The sequence below is a fragment of the Suncus etruscus genome, chromosome 8 (genome assembly GCF_024139225.1).
Source record: "Suncus etruscus isolate mSunEtr1 chromosome 8, mSunEtr1.pri.cur, whole genome shotgun sequence".
NCBI lineage: Eukaryota > Metazoa > Chordata > Mammalia > Eulipotyphla > Soricidae > Suncus > Suncus etruscus.
The window spans coordinates 64,464,419-64,483,822 of NC_064855.1; the positions used below are offsets into that span (position 1 = coordinate 64,464,419).

The 19,404-nt window shown below is 36.5% G+C and overlaps 1 protein-coding gene across 1 annotated transcript in view; it reads left to right on the plus strand.

Moving 5' to 3' along the window:
- The window catches only part of WDFY2 (WD repeat and FYVE domain containing 2), a 236,699-nt gene that overhangs the window by 157,620 nt on the left and 59,675 nt on the right, over nucleotides 1–19,404 (plus strand). The window contains exon 4 of the mRNA XM_049778481.1: nucleotides 6,818–6,872. Coding sequence (XP_049634438.1) covers nucleotides 6,818–6,872 — 55 coding nt within the window. The remainder of the gene's footprint in view (nucleotides 1–6,817; nucleotides 6,873–19,404) is intronic.

Sequence of the window (19,404 nt, forward strand, 5' to 3'; positions counted from 1 at the left end):
CATGTACATCCATGTATAGGAAAATTTCATGACTTCATCTCTCCTGACGGCTGCATAGTATTCCATTGTGTATATGTACCATAGTTTCTTTAGCCATTCATCTGTTGTTGAGCATCTTGGTTCTTTCCAGAGTCTGGCTATTGTAAACAGTGTTGTAATGTATATAGGTGTGAGGAAGGGATTTTTGAATTGTATTTTTGTGTTCCTGGGGTATATCTTAGGAGTGGAATAGCTGAATCATATGGGAGTTCAATTTTCAGTTATTATTTATGTTTTCTGTAAGGGCTGGACTAGATGGCATTCCCACCAGCAGTGAATAAGAGCTCCTTTCTCTCCACATTCCCTCCAGCACGGATTGTTCTTGTTCTTTGTGATGTGTGCCAGTCTCTGGTGTGAGATGGTACCTCATTGTAGTTTTGATTTGCATCTCTCTGATGATTAGTGTGATTTGGAGCATTTTTTTTATGTGTGTTTTGGCCATTTGTATTCCTCTGTTTATTTTTTGTTTTTGTTTGTTTGTTTTGGGGTCACACTGTCAGTGCTCAGGGGTGCTCCTGGCTCCACGCTCAGAAATCGCTTCTGGCAGATTCAAGGGACCATATGGGATGCCGGGATTCAAACCACCATTCTTCTGCATACAAGGCAAACGCCCTACCTCCATGCTACCTCTCCGACCCCTTTTCCCCATTTTTGATGGGGTATTTTTTTTCTTATTAAGTTCTGTCAGAACCTTGTATATTTTGATATTAGCCCTTGTCTGATAGGAGTATTAATGTTTCAATTGTATATTTCTTTATGTTAATAAGGGGAAAAGAAATTAATCAGAAAATCAGGAGTATTATATACATTTAAATTTCTTGATATATTGTTACATGACTTTTATCTACAGTAAATGTATATTCCTCTGATCAGAATAGTAAATATTAAAAGTATACTTGTTTAGCATCTATTTTTGAATTTGAATTTGAAGTATAAACAGAAAATTTAAAAAGTGTTAGGTTTCATTGAGTAGTATATACTGTATATACTATATATTGAACTGTATATACTCAAGTATAAGCCAACCTGAGTATAAACCGACACACACCCCCCATTTACCCTAAATCTGGGAAAACTTAGTGACTTGAGTATAAGCTGAGGTGGCAAATGCAGCAGCCACTGGTAAATTTTAAAAATAAAAATATATACTCAAAACAATTACAGTAATAGAGGAATCAGTAGGTTAATAGTTCAAACCTGGTATTAACTTAGCCTATATGTTGGAAAACGAGCTGGGCCTCTTAAGGAAATATGGTCCAGTTTCATGATAATATTACTTAACTTTCTCTGCTCATTTGGCCTTCACTTTTGATATTACAACTGTAGATAGAGCAATAACAAGAAAGTTTTGTTGGGAACTCTGTTTGAAGGAGAAAAAGCCACAGAAGGATTTGAATGGGAAGTTTTTAGGAAAAAATGAATTATAACCAAAAAAAGCATATTAAGATAGGCTATTGCATTTTTCCATTTTTTTTAAAAATTTATTTAAAACATATAACACATTTGTTTCTAGATGTGAAACAAGTGAAGATTAGTGAAATAAAATATATTTGTTTTTAGATAAGTGAAAGCAAAGTTATTGATATAAAGGAAGAAAAATAAAAAGGAAGAGAAGAAAGTTTAAAAAAGAAAAAAAAAGTTCAGTAGCAAGCATATTTGTGAAAATTATTTTATCTGTTAATACAGTGGCAGAAGGCTTAGTAAGCTCTTGCTAGCTGTCCATTCTGATAAATTGGGGTGTTCCTGTAGGGATGACAGCATTAAATTAATGAAGTTGTCCAGAGGTTCACAGCACTATTATAGATAGTATGAATTTTAGGGGCAAGTACCCAGTTGCCAGGGTTCCTGGACAAAGGAAAAAATGGGGGAGGGTGCCCACACTCAGTCCAAAAAGCCCTGGTGATATAAGCTCCAGAACCATTGTAATGAGATTTGGTCAGATTTGTGTCCTTGAAGTGAATTTTAGAGGGTCAGTGATTAGGCAGGGCCATTGGAAAAATAGTAATTTTGGGTGATGGAGGCAGCAGTCATGAGTTCTGCAGGGTGGGACTTGTTCTTCCATCTCCTCCCAATATAGACAGCTTTCTGCTGTGTGGGCCGGTGTACCCATGATCTTTCACAGCTCAGTTTACACTTTGTTCAAGAAAAGAATGAGTCTATAGAACTGGCCAGGTTTGAACATGGCTTCTGGCTTGGGGGACCATATGGGATGCCAGGGATCGAACCATGGTCTGTCCTGGGTCAGCCACGTGTAAGGCAAATACCCTACTGCTGCGCTATCACTCTGGCCCCAAATTTTTTCCACTTTTTCAAATTTATTTAATTTTATTGGCTACAACTGCTAAGTTTTCCAGAAGGGAGGGTACCCCTGGCAAAAAATATCCAAGATGACAATAGGTAGCGTTGAGCAGTTTTGGAGAAATAACTGTTAGACAGTTGATGTGGTGAACAGTTGAAGTGCTTTATATTCATACTTTGGAAGGTGATATGAAAAAGTTAATGACAAATGTACAGTCTAGTTCATATATTTATACATGCAAGAATATGATTACTGTATTATTACTATTATAAAAACAGGATATAGACAGAATACCCACTTACCATTGAACTATTTGTATTATTATTATAATCATCATTATTATTATTGTTATTTTTATTATTATTATTATTATTATTTTGGTTTTTGGGTCACACTCGGCAGTGCTCAGGAGTTACTCCTGACTCTACACTCAGAAATTGCTCCCGGCAGGCAGAGGGGACAATATGGGATGCCGGGATTCGAACCACCGTCCTTCTGCATGCAAAGCAAATGCCCTACCTCCATGATATCTCTCTGGCCCCAACATTGAACTATTTGAAAAAATATGGCATATTTATGTATTATGTGATTAGCAGTACAAATTAGTTAGAATCATGTGCTTTGCTCTGGAAAGGTTATTATGTATTGTAAATTAAACCAACAAGTTACAATATCTATAAGTGTGATTTTATTTTTATGTAACAAACAAAAATAACAAGTACATTTGTATATACTTGTAGGAAAGATAAGAAAAAAAGTGTGCAAGGTATGTCAGAATGTTAACACATTTCTTCAAAGGTGACATTGAGAGTGTAAATAAGTACTAAGGTCTTCCTTATTTATCAAGTAGTGTTTGACCTGTTACAGTGAGTATTAAAAACAGTTCAGTATATACCATGACAATGATAGTTGGAAATGATCACACACATCTAGTGGGTGATCCCTCAACAAAGGACTCTAAGCTATGATTCCCCGTTCCCTACTCTGCAAGAACGTGTTTAGTCAACAGAACTTAAATATATGACTGACTGTGAGAGCCTCAGTCCAGTATGTGACCTTTGTTGATTACAATAATAAGTGTGTAGTACCCCTGGCCATTACACCAGCAGTAGCAATAAGAGTTATAGGATAAAGGAAATATCTAGAATGGAGCAGCATCATCTTCCTTATACTTATTCCAAGTGCCCTTGGGATGCAGAGTAGTACAGCTAGCTTTTCAAAGACAATTTGGCTGTTTCTAATAGAAGCAAGCTTTATTATATTTTTTTTTACCATACAGCCTAGCAATTGAGGTTCCTTAGTATTTACTCAAGGAAACCGAAATCATATATTTATACACCTTACACAGATATTTATAGCAGCACCATTGATAATTGCCAAAACTTGGAAGTGAATAAGATTTCCTCAGTAGTGTTTCACTGATTTCTCCAGACAATGGGATATTATTCATTGCTAAAAGGAAATGAACTATCAATCAAGCCTTGAATAAAACAAAGTATTTAAATAAATGAAATTTGGTAAGTGAGAAACTTGGCAGTCTGAAAAGTCTGATTACTGTATGATTCAAACTATGAAAATATAAAAAGTTGAAACTTTGGAAATGGTAAAAAGATAAGTGATGCCAGGGGTTAGATAGGGCTAAAGAAATGAGTGGATAGAGCACAGAGGGTTTTAGGACAGTGGGAGTGTTCTGTATGGCATTTCACGATGGAGTAATTTATTGTACGTTTTGTGAAAATCTACATAATATAGGACATTAAGAGTAAATCTTGAAGTACTGATGCAAGTTTATGAAAAGGGAATAATTTGATGCTAGTTTTCATAATGGGGAAATGGGCACAGTGTATCTACTTTCCTTGCAGTTTTTCTGTGAAACTCAGAAATGTTCCCCAAAAGAAAAAATAATCTTTAAAAAGCAGGTGGTAGATATGCAGAAAAGATATGCAGAAATTTATATACACAAATGAAAGAAATATGTAATTTGAACACTGTATGAGTTTGATTTGATTCCTTCTGAAGTTTTTGTTTTGGACTTGGGCTACTCCATGTTCTGTGCTCAGGATACCATTTGGTGCCAAAGATCAAATCCGGGGCTCCTGAGTTTAAAGCCTGTATTTTTGCTCATTTGCTCTTGGGGCTGAACTTTAGTCAATGTTAATTAAATAATCTGAGCTATAGCCAAAATTTTATAGTATAAAATGTTATTTTTAATAGAAAGTAATTTGGAAGTATATTTTAAATAGTAATGTCTTCTTGTTCAAGATTGAAATATTCCTATAAATACAAAGAAGTGGAATGCATTAATATAATATTTCTAAGGGAAATAGGGTATAAAATATTCAAGAATGAAGATAATTATATCCATACAGTCATTTAAAAGAATTAAATTGATAAGTATATATTGATCTAGTTTGATAAGCATGATTTGTTAAAGGCAAAGAAAGCATTAAATAATATTTTGTTTTATAACTTATTTCTCTCAGATAAATATCATTAAATAACATTAAAAATGTTAATTTTACATTTTCTAGAACAGTATATTGCCTCTGTGATCAAAAATATAATGAAAAAGGTGCTGACAAAATGTTTCAAGTTTTCTCCATTTTTTTTTTTCCCTATGGGCAAAGGAAATGAACAGAAAATTAAGTTTAGCCATTCAGTGGTCTGGTATTTGTGTTCTGTATGTATATGTTAATTCTGTATGTGGATATTCATCAAGCTATTTTATATTTTGCTTATGTTCCAAAAAGAATTGAAGTATTCAAATAACATGAACTCAGAGTATTAGTCGTGTGTGTGTTTGTGTGTATGTGTGTGTATGTGCGCATGTGTGATGTGTTTTCTGCTTGGTACCAGAGTGGTAGAGAATTGTTAAACATATGCATAATTTTTCCAAAATCACACTCATGTTTCTTATGGAAGCATTATTTTTACTTCTTTAAAAATTAGGCTGCTCTATTTATGAACTCGTCTAAAGCAAATAGTAGATATAATGCCACATTTTGAAGGAATGACATGAATTTTAGAAGTAACAAGGTGAATAATGTTATTATTGAGTTCATGGGGGAAAAAATTCACGTGTAGTTAAGTGCCTAACAGGGAGGACTGCCTGTTGTGCTTTGTTACCTTGCATGTCCCTTCACATGACTACATTTACCTTTGTGGTTATTTTTTAAAAATCAACACAAATTTTGTGAAATCAGTAAATACCCAAATAACAGGTAAGGAGGTTATGTCTGTCCTACCACCCAACCATTCTTTAAGTTAACAAAGAAAGCTTCTAGAAGCTGCCAAATGTTTTGAAAAGATCCCTTGTTCTGCTTTTTAAGCTCAGATGATGACATCAATTTAGCTTTCCTTATATTTGACAGTTTAGTCAAGAGTGTGCGAATAGTTTGCATTTAAAAGATGCTAAAGGACTCAGGCCTACCTGGAGTTTATAAATGCTTGATTGATATCTACATATGGGCCATTGTATAAATATAGATGGGTAGGGGAAGTGTATTTATGCATGCACAAAATCACTTCATCTTTTATTCAGTTTCAAAAGAGTATATATAATGTGTTTCAAAACAGATTTTTTTTTTTTTGGTTTTTGGGTCACACCCGGCAGCACTCAGGGGGACCATATGGGATGCCACCGTCCTTCTGCATGCAAGGCAAACACCCTACCTATATGCTATCTCTTCGGTCCCTAAAAACAGTTTTTTTAAAACTAATTAGATATTCCAACAAATATTGGAGATGATGCTCACATATCCATTTAATTAATATTTATTAGTTACCTCCTTGTCAGTATCATACCAGGTGTCCAAGAAACATAAGAATGACTGAGTAAACTATAAGAAGATTATAGTAAGGGAAAATAAGTTGTTGGCATTAGAAATAGAATCTTAAAGTTACCTAACCTTCCTCTAGTGAAGATTTGCTATCCATTTGGTCACTGGCAAGAAGCTTTTAAGTTTTTGACTTATACCACTGAGAGAAAAATAATCTGAATCAATTTTATCTTCAAAATTGGCCACTATCTGGGAGGGTTGTAGAGATAGCTCAGAAGACTTTTTATGCAGGAGACATAGGTTTGATTCCTGGCAACTCAGTTCCCCAAGGGCTGTCAAGAGTGATCCCCCAATCACTAAATTGGGATTAGCCCATCAGCACTTTCAGGTGTCCTTAAATATCATTCCCTAACTGACTAGTATCAGATGACTAATCTTGATCAAATTGTCTTCTTAGACATACTCTCCTTTCTTCAAAAACAAAAACAACATCAGGAGGTAAAAAGTTAAACAAAGTAGATCATGTTTATGATTGTGAAATTTTGAAAATGATTTTACATTTTGAGAATGTAGAAAAATAGATTGAATTGAATAATGAAATATTAGTGTTAGGTGTAATCCTCTGATGATGCTTGCTTTAAGTAATTCTTTTTAACAAAATATAAGTAATCACTTAAGTATTTCCTTGTTGCCTTTTCAGGAATTTATTCTATCAGAAGATTATAACAAGATGACTCCTGTGAAAAATTATCAGGGTAAGTATAAGAATAGTGTTTTCTTTTACATAGACATTGAAATGTTCATGAATGATGTCCCCCATCACATGAGAAGATTTTACTTAAAACACTGAAATTATTACTAGAAGAAATAAATTTTCACTCATAAATGGGAAAAAACTCCTTTTCATGGATTGGAAGAATTAATATTGTCAAAAAGATCATCTTTGTGACAAACTTTCTACCACGGACCAATCCTCCTGGTCTTTATTTCTGTTGTTTTGGGTATTATACTCATACTGAGGTATTAAAATTTTATTTTTATCTTGCAAATGAATATGATGCTACAAAGGAATAGGGGGGAGTACAGTTAAGGACAGGGACAGAACCAATATGGCAATTATAGTTGGAAATGATCACTCTGGGCAAGAACTGGGTGCTGAAAGGAAGAGAAGTGGTATACATTATACCCTCTCAGTAAAGTATTATACACTGTGTGCCTAAAAAGGAAAAATGTGGGGAAGGAAGAGGGGGGGCCAAGAGGGAAAGGGAGGTGAAGAATCTGTCATAGAGACAGTTGGGGAAGGAATGGGAAGGAAATTGGGGACTTCGGTGGTGGGAAATGTACACTGATGAACAGAAGGGTGTTGGAACACTGTATGACTGAAACTTAGCCATCAACTACTTTTAACTCTGTGTCATGGTTATTCGATCTCTGGCATCCATATGGTCCCCAGAGCTTCACCAGGAGTAATTCCTGAGTGCAGATTCAGGAGTAACCCCTGAATACTGCCAGGTGTGCATCTCCTCAAACATACTTTAATTTCATTAGGAACACACCAGCTTAGACAGCAACCTGGGTTTAAAGCCACCTAATGTTCAGAAACAAAACAACAGAAAATCTACTAGCATCAAATCACTTAGCAAACCTTCTGACAGTGGCTTAATGACCTCATTGCATGATAAATTAATTTTCACAAAAATTCTTATTGTGTTATTTAAAAAATTAATTACCTCTTACCTATAAACAGCAATATAAAATGTATTATTTCATCCTGCCAATGGAGTAGATTTGGAAATGGGTGGGAACCTGAGGACAGTCTTGGAGGGAAGTTTATATTTGTGATGGTATTAGTCTTGGAACAAATGTATTATGAGCAACTCTGTAATACCAGGTCTTTAAATTAAGTGATTTATTTAAAAAAATCAGACCAGGCATTGATGACTCCAAATCCCAGAGCTTTTATCTGTCTGGTACACCACACTGCCTTAAAATACTATAAAAGGCCAATAGAAGAGGGGCTAATTTAGCAATAAGCTGCTCTCATTAGAGCTTATTCTTTTTTTTTTTTAATTTGCAAATCAAGTTTATTTATTTATTTTTTTTATTTAAACACCTTGATTACATACATGATTGTGTTTGGGTTTCAGTCATAAAAGGAACACCACCCATCACCAGTGCAACATTCCCATCACCCAAGTCCCAAATCTCCCACCTCCCCACCCAACCCCCGCCTGTACCCTAAACAGGCTCTGCATTTCCCTCATACATTCTCAATATTAGGACAGTTCAAAATGTAGTTATTTCTCTACCTAAACTCATCACTCTTTGTGGTGAGCTTCCTGAGGTGAGCTGGAACTTCCAGCTCTTTTCTCTTTTGTGTCTGAAATTTATTATTGCAAGAATGTCTTTCATTTTTCTTAAAACCCATAGATGAGTGAGACCATTCTGCGTTTTTCTCTCTCTCTCTGACTTATTTCACTCAGCATAATAGATACTGTGTACATCCATGTATAGGAAAATTTCATGACTTCATCCCTCCTGACAGCTGCATAATATTCCATTGTGTATATGTACCACAGTTTCTTTAGCCATTCGTCTGTTGAAGGGCATCTTGGTTGTTTCCAGAGTCTTGCTATGGTAAATAGTGCTGCAATGAATATAGGTGTAAGGAAGGGATTTTTGTATTGTATTTTTGTGTTCTTAGGGTATATTCCTAGGAGTGGTATAGCTGGATCGTATGGGAGCTCGATTTCCAGTTTTTGGAGGAATCTCCATATTGCTTTCCATAAAGGTTGAACTAGACGGCATTCCCACCAGCAGTGGATAAGGGTTCCTTTCTCTCCACATCCCCGCCAGCACTGTTTGTTCTCATTCTTTGTGATGTGTGCCATTCTCTGTGGTGTGAGGTGGTATCTCATTGTTGTTTTGATTTGCATCTCTCTGATGATTAGTGATGTGGAGCATTTCTTCATGTGTCTTTTGGCCATTTGTATTTCTTCTTTGTCAAAGTGTCTGTTCATTTCTTCTCCCCATTTTTTGATGGGATTAGATGTTTTTTTCTTGTAAATTTCTGTCAGTGCCTTGTATATTTTGGAGATTAGCCCTTTGTCTGATGGGTATTGGGTGAATAGATTCTCCCACTCAGTGGGTGGCTCTTGTATCCTGGGCACTATTTCCTTTGAGGTGCAGAAGCTCTCAACTTAATATATTCCCATCTGTTAATCTCTGTTTTCACTTGCTTGGAGAGTGCAGTTTCCTCCTTGAAGATGCCTGAAGTCTCAATGTCCTGGAGAGTTTTGCCTATGTGTTGTTCTATATATCTTATGGTTTGGGGTCGGATATCGAGGTCTTTAATCCATTTGGATTTTACCTTCGTACATGATGTTAGCTGGGGGTCTAAGTTCAATTTTTTGCAAGTGGCTAGCCAGTTGTGCCAACGCCACTTGTTGAAGAGGCTTTCCTTGCTCCATTTAGGATTTCCTGCTACTTTATCAAAAATTAGGTGATTGTATGTCTGGGGAACATTTTCTGAGTATTCAAGCCTGTTCCACTGATCTGAGGACCTGTCTTTATTCCAATACCATGCTGTTTTGATAACTATTGCTTTGTAGTAAAGTTTAAAGTTGGGGAAAGTAATTCCTCCCATATTCTTTTTCCCAATGATTGCTTTAGCTATTCTAGGGTGTTTATTGTTCCAAACAAATTTCAAAAGTGCCTGATCTACCTCTTTGAAGAATGTCATAGGTATCTTTAGAGGGATAGCGTTGAATCTGTATAACGCCTTGGGGAGTATTGCCATTTTGATGATGTTAATCCTGCCAATCCATGAGCAGGGTATGTGTTTCCATTTCTGCGTGTCCTCTCTTATTTCTTGGAGCAGAGTTTTATAGTTTTCTTTGTATAGGTCTTTCACATTTTTAGTCAAGTTGATTCCAAGATATTTGAGTTTGTGTGGCACTATTGTGAATGGGGTTGTTTTCTTAATGTCTATTTCTTCCTTATTACTATTGGTGTATAGAAAGGCCATTGATTTTTGTCTGTTAATTTTGTAGCCTGCCACCTTGCTATATGAGTCTATTGTTTCTAGAAGCTTTTTGGTAGAGTCTTTGGGTTTTCTAAGTAGAGCATCATGTCATCTGCAAACAGTGAGAGCTTGACTTCTTCCTTTCTTATCTGGATTCCCTTGATATCTTTTTCTTGCCTAATCGCTATAGCAAGTACTTCCAGTGCTATGTTGAATAGGAGTGGTGAGAGAGGACAGCCTTGTCTTGTGCCAGAATTTAGAGGGAAGGCTTTAGTTTTTCTCCATTGAGGATAATATTTGCCACTGGCTTGTGGTAGATGGCCTTAACTATATTGAGAAAGGTTCCTTCCATTCCCATCTTGCTGAGAGTTTTGATCAAGAATGGGTGTTGGACCTTGTCAAATGCTTTCTCTGCATCTATTGATATAATCATGTGGTTTTTATTTTTCTTGTTGTTGATGTTGTGTATTATGTTGATAGATTTACGGATGTTAAACCATCCTTGCATTCCTGGGATGAAACCTACTTGATCGTAGTGGATGATCTTCTTAATGAGGTATTGAATCCTATTTGCCAGGATTTTGTTGAGGATCTTTGCATCTGCATTTATCAGCGATATTGGTCTGTAATTTTCTTTTTTCGTAGCATCTCTGTCTGGTTTAGGTATCAAGGTGATGTTGGCTTCATAAAAGCTATTTGGGAGTGTTTCCACTTGTTCAATTTTATGAAAGAGTCTTGCCAGGATTGGTAGTAGTTCCTCTTGGAAAGTTTGATAGAATTCATTAGTGAATCCATCTGGGCCTGGGCTTTTGTTTTTGGGCAGACTTTTGATTACCATTTTTATTTCATCAATGGTGATGGGGGTGTTTAGATATGCTACATCCTCTTCTTTCAACCGTGGAAGATTATAAGAGTCCAAGAATTTATCCATTTCTTCCAGGTTCTCATTTTTAGTGGCATAGCGTTTTTCAAAGTAGTTTCTGATTACCCTTTGAATCTCTGTTATATCAGTAGTGATCTCTCCTTTTTCATTCCTAATACGAGTTATCAAGTTTCTCTCTCTCTCTTTCTTTGTTAGGTTTGCCAGTGATCTATCAATCTTGTTTATTTTTTCGAAGAACCAACTTCTGCTTTCGTTGATCTTTCGGATTGTTTTTTGGGTTTCCACTTCGTTGATTTCTGCTCTCAGCTTTGTTATTTCCTTCTGTCTTCCTATTTTTGGGTCCTTTTGTTGAGTACTTTCTAGTTCTATTAGCCGTGTCATTAAGCTACTCAGGTAAGCTCCTTCTTCCTTCCTGATGTGTGCTTGCAAAGCTATAAATTTTCCTCTCAGTACTGCTTTTGCTGTGTCCCATAAGTTCTGATAGTTTGTGTCTTTATTGTCATTTGTTTCCAGGAACTTTTTGATTTCCTTCTTGATTTCATCTCGGACCCACTGGTTATTGAGTATGAGGCTGTTTAACTTCCAGGTGTTAAAGTTTTTCTTCTGAGTCCCTTTGGAATTCACAAATAATTTCAGAGCCTTGTGGTCAGCGAAGGTAGTCTGCAAAATTTCTATCCTCTTGATATTATGGAGGTATGTTTTATGTGCCAGCATGTAGTCTATCCTGGAGAATGTCTCATGTACATTGGAGAAGAATGTGTATCCAGGTTTCTGGGGATGGAGTGTCCTATATATATCCACTAGGCCTCTTTCTTCCATTTCTCTCCTCAGGTCTAGTATATTCTTGTTGGGTTTCAGTCTGGTTGACCTATCCAGTGTTTACAAAGCAGTGTTGAGGTCCCCCACAATTATTGTGTTGTTATTGATATTGTTTTTCAGATTTGTCAACAGTTGTTTTAAATATTTTGCTGACCCCTCATTTGGTGCATATATGTTTAGGAGAGTTATTTCTTCCTGCTCTACATACCCCTTGATTAATATAAAATGTCCATCTTTGTCCCTTACAACCTTCCTGAGTATAAAGTTTGCATTATCTGATATTAGTATGGCCACTCCAGCTTTTTTATGGGTGTTGTTTGCTTGGATAACTTTTCTCCAGCCTTTTATTTTGAGTCTATGTTTGTTCTGACTATTCAGGTGCGTTTCTTGTAGGCAGCAGAAGGTTGGATTGAGTTTTTTGATCCATTTAGCCACTCTGTGTCTCTTAACTGGTGCATTTAGTCCATTGACGTTGAGAGAAAGAATTGTCCTGGGATTTAATGCCATCTTTATATCGAAATTTGGTGTGTCTTTTGGTCAGTCTTGTCTTAGATTAGGTCTTTCAGTTTTTCTCTTAGGACTGGTTTTGAGTCTGTAAAGTTTCTGAGCTGTTTTTTGTCTGTGAAACCATGTATTCTTCCGTCAAACCGGAAAGTGAGTTTTGCTGGGTACAGTATTCTAGGTGAAGCATTCATTTCATTCAGTCTTTTCACAATATCCCACCACTGCTTTCTGGCATTTAGTGTTTCTGGTGACAGGTCTGCTGTAAATCTCAAGGATGCTTGCTTGAATGTAATTTCCCCTTTTGATATTGCTGTTTTCAGAATTCTGTCTCTATCTGTGGGATTTGTCATTGTGACTAGGATGTGTCTTGGGGTGGTTTTTCTTGGGTCTCTTTTGGTTGGTACTCTTCGAGCATGCAGGATTTGATCACATATATTCTTTAGCTCTGGGAGTTTCTCTTTAATGATGTTGTTGACCGTTTATTCTTCCTGGAAATTTTCTTCCTGGGTCTCTGGGACTCCAATGATTCTTAAGTTGTTTCTGTTGATCTTATCATAGACCTCTATTTTTATCTGTTCCCATTCTTTGACTAATTTTTCCATTGTCTGTTCATTTGTTTTAAGTTTTTTGTCCAATCTCTCCTGTTGTATGGAATTGTTATGTATCTCATCTTCCACAGCACCAAGTCTATTCTCAGCTTCTGATACCCTGTCCCAGAGCTTATCCATTTTGTTATTCACTTCGTTTACTGATTTTTTTCAGGCCTGTTATTTGACATGTTATTTCAGTTTGGAGTTTTGTGATTTCTGTCTTCATATTTTCTTGATTCTTATTAGTATTCTGTTCTATTCTATTCATGGTTTCTTTGAGTTCTTTGAGTATATTCCATATTGCTACTCTAAAGTCCTTATCTGAGAGATTGAGTAGTTGGTTGGTCGTTAACTGGTCATCAGAATTGTCATCTTCATTCTCTATGTCTGATGCTGGCCTTCGTTGTTTCTCCATTGTCACACTTGTATTGTGGGTTTTTCTACGTGTTGTGGTGGTATTCATTGGTTATATGATGCAGGCAACACACTTCTCTGGCTCCGCCCTTTCTGGATGGGCCGACTTGCCTCCAAGGTAGGGGAGTCCTCCGTGGATGAAGCCTCACTGATGAAGAGTCACTGGCTCACTGGGTAGCTTCCGAATGTAGTTTCTTTGGGGTTCGCTTCCCAGGGCTCTGAGGAGAGCTTCCAGAGTTCAGGAAAGACAGAGAAGGGTAGGACAGGGCTCCCTTCCGGTGCTCAGTTTCCTCAGAAGAAGCACAGCCGGGTGGAGACTCTGCAGGTAGAGCAATCAGCACTCTGCCTGGAAACCCCCACATCCAGCCATTTCTTACTCACTCACTGGCTCGCTGGGTAGCTCCCGAATGTAGTTTCTTTGGGGTTCGCTTCCCAGGGCTCTGAGGAGAGCTTCCAGAGTTCAGGAAAGACAGAGAAGAGTAGGACAGGGCTCCCTTCAGGTGCTCAGTTTCTGGTTCGCTGGGTAGCTTCCAAATGTAGTTTCTTTGGGGTTCGCTTCCCAGGGCTCTGAGGAGAACTTCCAGAGTTCAGGAAAAAACAGAGAAGGGTAGGACAGGGCTCACTTCTGGTGCTCAGTTCCTCAGAAGAAGCACAGCCCGGTGGAGACTCTGCAGGTAGAGCAATCAGCACTCTGCCTGGAAACCCCCACATGCAGCCATTTCTCACTCACTCACTGGCCAGAGCTTATTCTATATTTGGTAAAATGTCCTAAAAATTCAAGGGTTCCTTTGTCTAATGAAAGGAATTACAGTATTAATTGTGTCTTCAACATAGGTAGTACACCATCAATCCTAACTTCTGTTTTGTTGTTTTGGGGTCACTCCCTATTCTGCTCATGGTTACCTCTACCTCTGCACTCAGGATTTACTCATGAATATGCTGGGGACCATATCCAATGCTGGGGATTGGACCTAGGTCAGCCATGTGCAAGGCAAGCATCTTACCTGTCGTACTTTGGCCTCATCCTACACCATTTTATTTGACTTTCATATGACCTAGTTTAACTGTGCAAAATATAGCTTTGTCTATTAGGAATTATGAAAATTTTATTGACTACTGCAGAAATCCCTTTACTATAAACACCTAGAGACAAAGAAAAATGACAAGTATTGCAAGTAATCTTTTTAATGTAGTGCTAAACTCCTAAGAAGAAATGGTAGATTCCTATGTTCCAGAAGCAAAGAAAGAACTAAACCTCAGTGATCTAAATATGAACCGATGTTATATCTGTTCTTGGGAGATAAATAGAGCCAGTATAGCTAGACACTTTTATATGAACACTTACTTTGAGATAGAAGATGAAGCCCTGGGCCTGAGTGAAATCAGAAATTCCAACTGTGATTTCTATACAAAGCTAAATTTCATAAAAAGCTATAATTCTATGAAAAAGGAGAAGACAAAATTTTGCCACTTATTGTCTTACAAAACTACAGGAAAATTTATTCCTGAAATTAAATCAAGATACAAAATATAGTGATAAAGCAAAATTCCCATAGAAAACTTTTGATCTGTAAATTTCTTGTTCACAGGCCAGAAATAGTACAGTGGATAGGGTGCTTGCCTTGCTGCATCTGATCCAGGTTCATTCCCCAGCATCTCTTATGGCCTCCCAAACCCCACCAATAGTGATCCCTGAACACAAAACCAAGCGTGATCCCTGAGCTTTGTCAGGAAATAGAAGTAAAGTTTTTGTCAGGGCTCATTATATAGCTTGGTGGTAGAGCACTTATATATACACTTATGCGTTATATGTGTCAAGTGTAGTCCCCACAACTGTCCCCCCAAAGAAATTATAGAGTTCTTTGAGACAATATATATTAAGTAAACTTAATGTCATAATTTTTCACTATATTTACATATACCAAGTTATTATTATTTTCTGTACACTAATTCAGTGTTCTTTGTTAGTTAAAACCATTCCTAAAGGAAAAAAAAAAACATTGTTAGGGGACCAAGAGGTATCTGGAAATAGGTACCTGAGAAATAGGCTTTCCAAACGTAAAGCATGTATGCAGCTTGTAGGCCTATCTGTCTTTTTTAAAATCTCTTGAATTATTTTGTGCCTGCCAAGGAGACAGGCTTAAAGGTGGGTGAGAAGCTGGGGACAATGGCAGAAGAAATGTTACACTTTTGGTATTTAATTTAATTTAATTCTGGCATTTAATGCCAGAAGACTGTATTATAACTTTATAACTATAGTGTTTAAATAAAGTAAAAAAGAAAAAAGTAAATTTATTATTTAGTTGAAAATAAAGACAAAATTGCATGATATTTATTATGAGGTACTTAATATGTAAAATTTAATTATTTGAAAAAGTATATTACAAAAGATTAGAAGGTTGGGGAAAATGAAAATATACTTACGACTCATGCTATTAGAGGGAAATTGGGGCATTGGTGGTGGGAAAAGAGCACTGGTGAAGGGTGGTGTACATTCTGTTTGTTTGTTTTGGGGCCAACCCGGTGACACTCAGGGGTTACTCCTGGCTATGCACTCAGAAATCACCCCTGGCTTAGGGAACCATATGGGATGCCAGGGGATTGAACCACGGTCCTTCCTAGGTCAGCACATGCAAGGAAAACCTACCACCTGTGCCACTGCTCTGGACCCAGGGTGGTGTACATTCTGACAGAAACTCAATCATGAATAATTTTGTAACCATGGTGCTTAAATAATAATTGTTTAAAACATTTTTATTTTATTTAATTTATTTTATTTGCTTATTTATTTATTTATTTATTTAGTTTGGTTTTTGGGCCACACCCAGCGGCGCTCAGGGTTTACTCCTGGCTATCTGCTCAGAAATAGCTCCTGGCAGGCACGGGGGACCATATGGGACGCCGGGATTCAAACCAACCACCTTAGGTCCTGGATCTTCTGCTTGCAAGGCAAACACCGCTGTGCTATCTCTCCGGCCCCTGTTTAAAACTTTTCAAACTTTTTCTTAGTCAGTAAGCCAAACCAGCCTCCAGATAAAATAGCATTTGTTTTTCATCAGGAAAACTGATATTTGAAAATCATTGTTTTAAGAAATGTTTTTAAAAGATTAAAATGAAAAGCGGGCCAGAGCGATAGCACAGAGGTAGGGCATTTACCTTGCACATAGCCAACATAGGACAGACCCTGGTTCAAATCCTGGCATCCCATATGGTCCCCTATGCCTGCCAGGAGCGAATTCTGAGCGTAAAGCCAGGAGTGACTCCTGAGTGCTGCCGGGTGTGACCCAAAAACAAAAACAAAATTAAAGTGAATAAAAGTGAGGGAAAAGAATGGAATTATATCACATGCTAGTAAATTATTAATGTTTTATGCTATTGTGGCTGTTTTTAAAAGTCAAGTCTATATTTTTAATTGCAATCAAAATAAAATCTGTGAAAAATACTATTATGTTAATTAAACATAAGAAGTTAGGCTTAACATCTTAAGGAAGACTATAGTTAAAGATATATATTGTTAACTCTAGAGTAAAGAACCCTAAAATAAATAAATGAAAGGGTTCAACTAACAAGTCAGCCACGGAGACAAAATAGAGTCATAAAATAATTCCCCACTAATAATAAGTAAAGGGAAGAGGAACAGATGGAGAAATAATGAACAGATAGGAAGATAATAGGTTTAAATCTGAAAAATTATATCAGGCACATTAAATGTATATGTTGTGAATCCAATTAAGTCAGAGACCATCAGATTAAATGAATAGGCAAGCTTGAATGTAAATTATCTACAAGAAATGTATTAAAATTACAAATAAATGGTATGTTAAAAGTTAAAGGATGGAATTAAGTAAACCTTGAATGTATCAGTCCAAAGGAAACTGGAGTAGACAGGTTAATAACAATCTAGTATATTTTAGAGCAGAGAATTTCACTAGCTATGGGATCTCAGAGATAATATAGGGATTAAGGCACAAGGCACAAGCCTTGTATGTAACTGACCCCACTTGATTCCCAGCACTACTGGTTGTGGTGTTGGAAGTCCTGCAGTATCACTGGGAGTGGTTCTGAAGGTTCCCAAGCACAGTTGGTGTGGCTTAGGTAATGTCCATCATTTCAGGGCTGGAGTAGCTCCACATCATTGGGCCCTCATCTTGAAGCTCTAGGCCTGTTGGCCAAGAATTTCCATGAGGGGTCACCCAGGCCTCCTGAGAACCCCTGGATAGACATCCCCCAATATATTAAATATTTATAATTGTAAAAGGAGGAGTCAGGGGCTGGAGCCATAACACTGCGGTTAGGGCATTTGCCTTGCATGCAGCCTATCTATTATCCCCAGCATTCTATAAATTCCCACTAGCCTGCCAGGAGTGATTTAAGGGCAGAGCCAGGAGTAACCCCTGAGCATTGTCGGGTGTGGCCCAAAAATGGACAGTGCTAAAAAGGAGGGGTCAGTCCATCAGAAGAACATAGTGTTCCTGTTGTTTCAGTGTCACTCATTACTGAACATAACCTTGCTTCTTTGGGTGTTTATTGTTACTTAAAAATAACTAATAGCTTTGAAGTTCATGAAGCAAAATCTGATGAAACTTTAGAAAGAAAAATGGACATGTCCATAATTATAATAGATACTTCCTCTTATTTTGTATGGTAAAAATAATTTGTATTTAGAATTAATAGACCCAGTTTAGATTATTCCAGATTTGTTGGTGATATGGAAAGCATCATAGTGTAGCAATACTCCATGCTTAAGTTGTATATATCTACCAAGAAATGATAAATTAAGTAAGCAGAAAATACAATTTGATCAGCACTATTTAATCAGCTGTTCTTCATGATTTCAGTATAAAATTCTATTTTGGTAAAGCAAAAATATATTCTTTTCAAATATACACAAAACATTTTACAAGGTAGAGTATATTCTGGATTGTAAAACATTTATAAATTTGGAAGAATTCAAGTAATACAAGGCATGTTCAGATCCAAATGTAGTCAAAGTGAAGTCAGTAACAGAATTTTCTCTAGAAAATTCTTAGATGTTTGGAAAAGTTAATATACACATCTGAATAATCCATTGGTCATAAAAAGATTTCTTTAAAAAATAAATTAGAATTAGTACTTTTAACTAAATGAAAATGAAAACATAAACCATATCAAAATTTATAGGATCTACTAAAAGTAGTTTTTAAGGGAAAATTCACAGCACTAAACAGATTAGAAACAAATAATGGTCTTATATTTATCATCTTAGCTAAAGAAACCTAAGCTAAATGAAAGAGAAAAGCAGAAGCTCACAAAATAGAAAACAGAAGAGAGAAAATGCAAATGATCAATATCAGGATGAGAGGATGCTCTTATTACAGAATAAGGTTGCTTGAAGGTTCATAAGAAAATTATGAATAACTTTATGCTACTAAATTTAGCAACTTAAAAGGGAACATCTAAAAGGTTCTCAAAAAGATAACTCAAAGAGTGGGGGGCATGTGGCTCAGTAATAAAGTGCCCTGGATTAGATTCCTCACATCACACGCACAATACCATACCCATACCCACACAAGAAAATGATCAGAGCATGTCCTCTTCATGGAAATGTCTACCCATCTCCTCTCTCTATGTTTTGGAAGGGGTTATTATTGCTTTTATTTTTGAGCTTGTGATGCTTTGCTCTTTATGTAAAGAATGGGATTTAAATACTTCTTCCATCCTATGTCATTTTACTTTAGCCCAAATTTCTTTTGCCATGAAAACTCTTTAATTTGATATAGGCCTATTTCAGTTGAGTCAAATAATTGAAATTGCTTTTGAGATCCCATAGAGTTCTGCCTATATTTTTCATGGTAAATTTTATGAATTCTTGTTTAGTCTTGATCTCTTTAATTCATGCTGAATTATGTTTTTTGATATAGCATGTGATACAGGTTTTCTTTCTTTTTTTCTTTTAAACATGTGCTATCCAGTTTTCTAGACACTGTTTATTGAAGTGACTTTCCTTGCTCCGCTTCATGTGCCCAGCTCCATTTTCATAGAGGGACTCCCATAAATCTGACAGTTAATCTCTG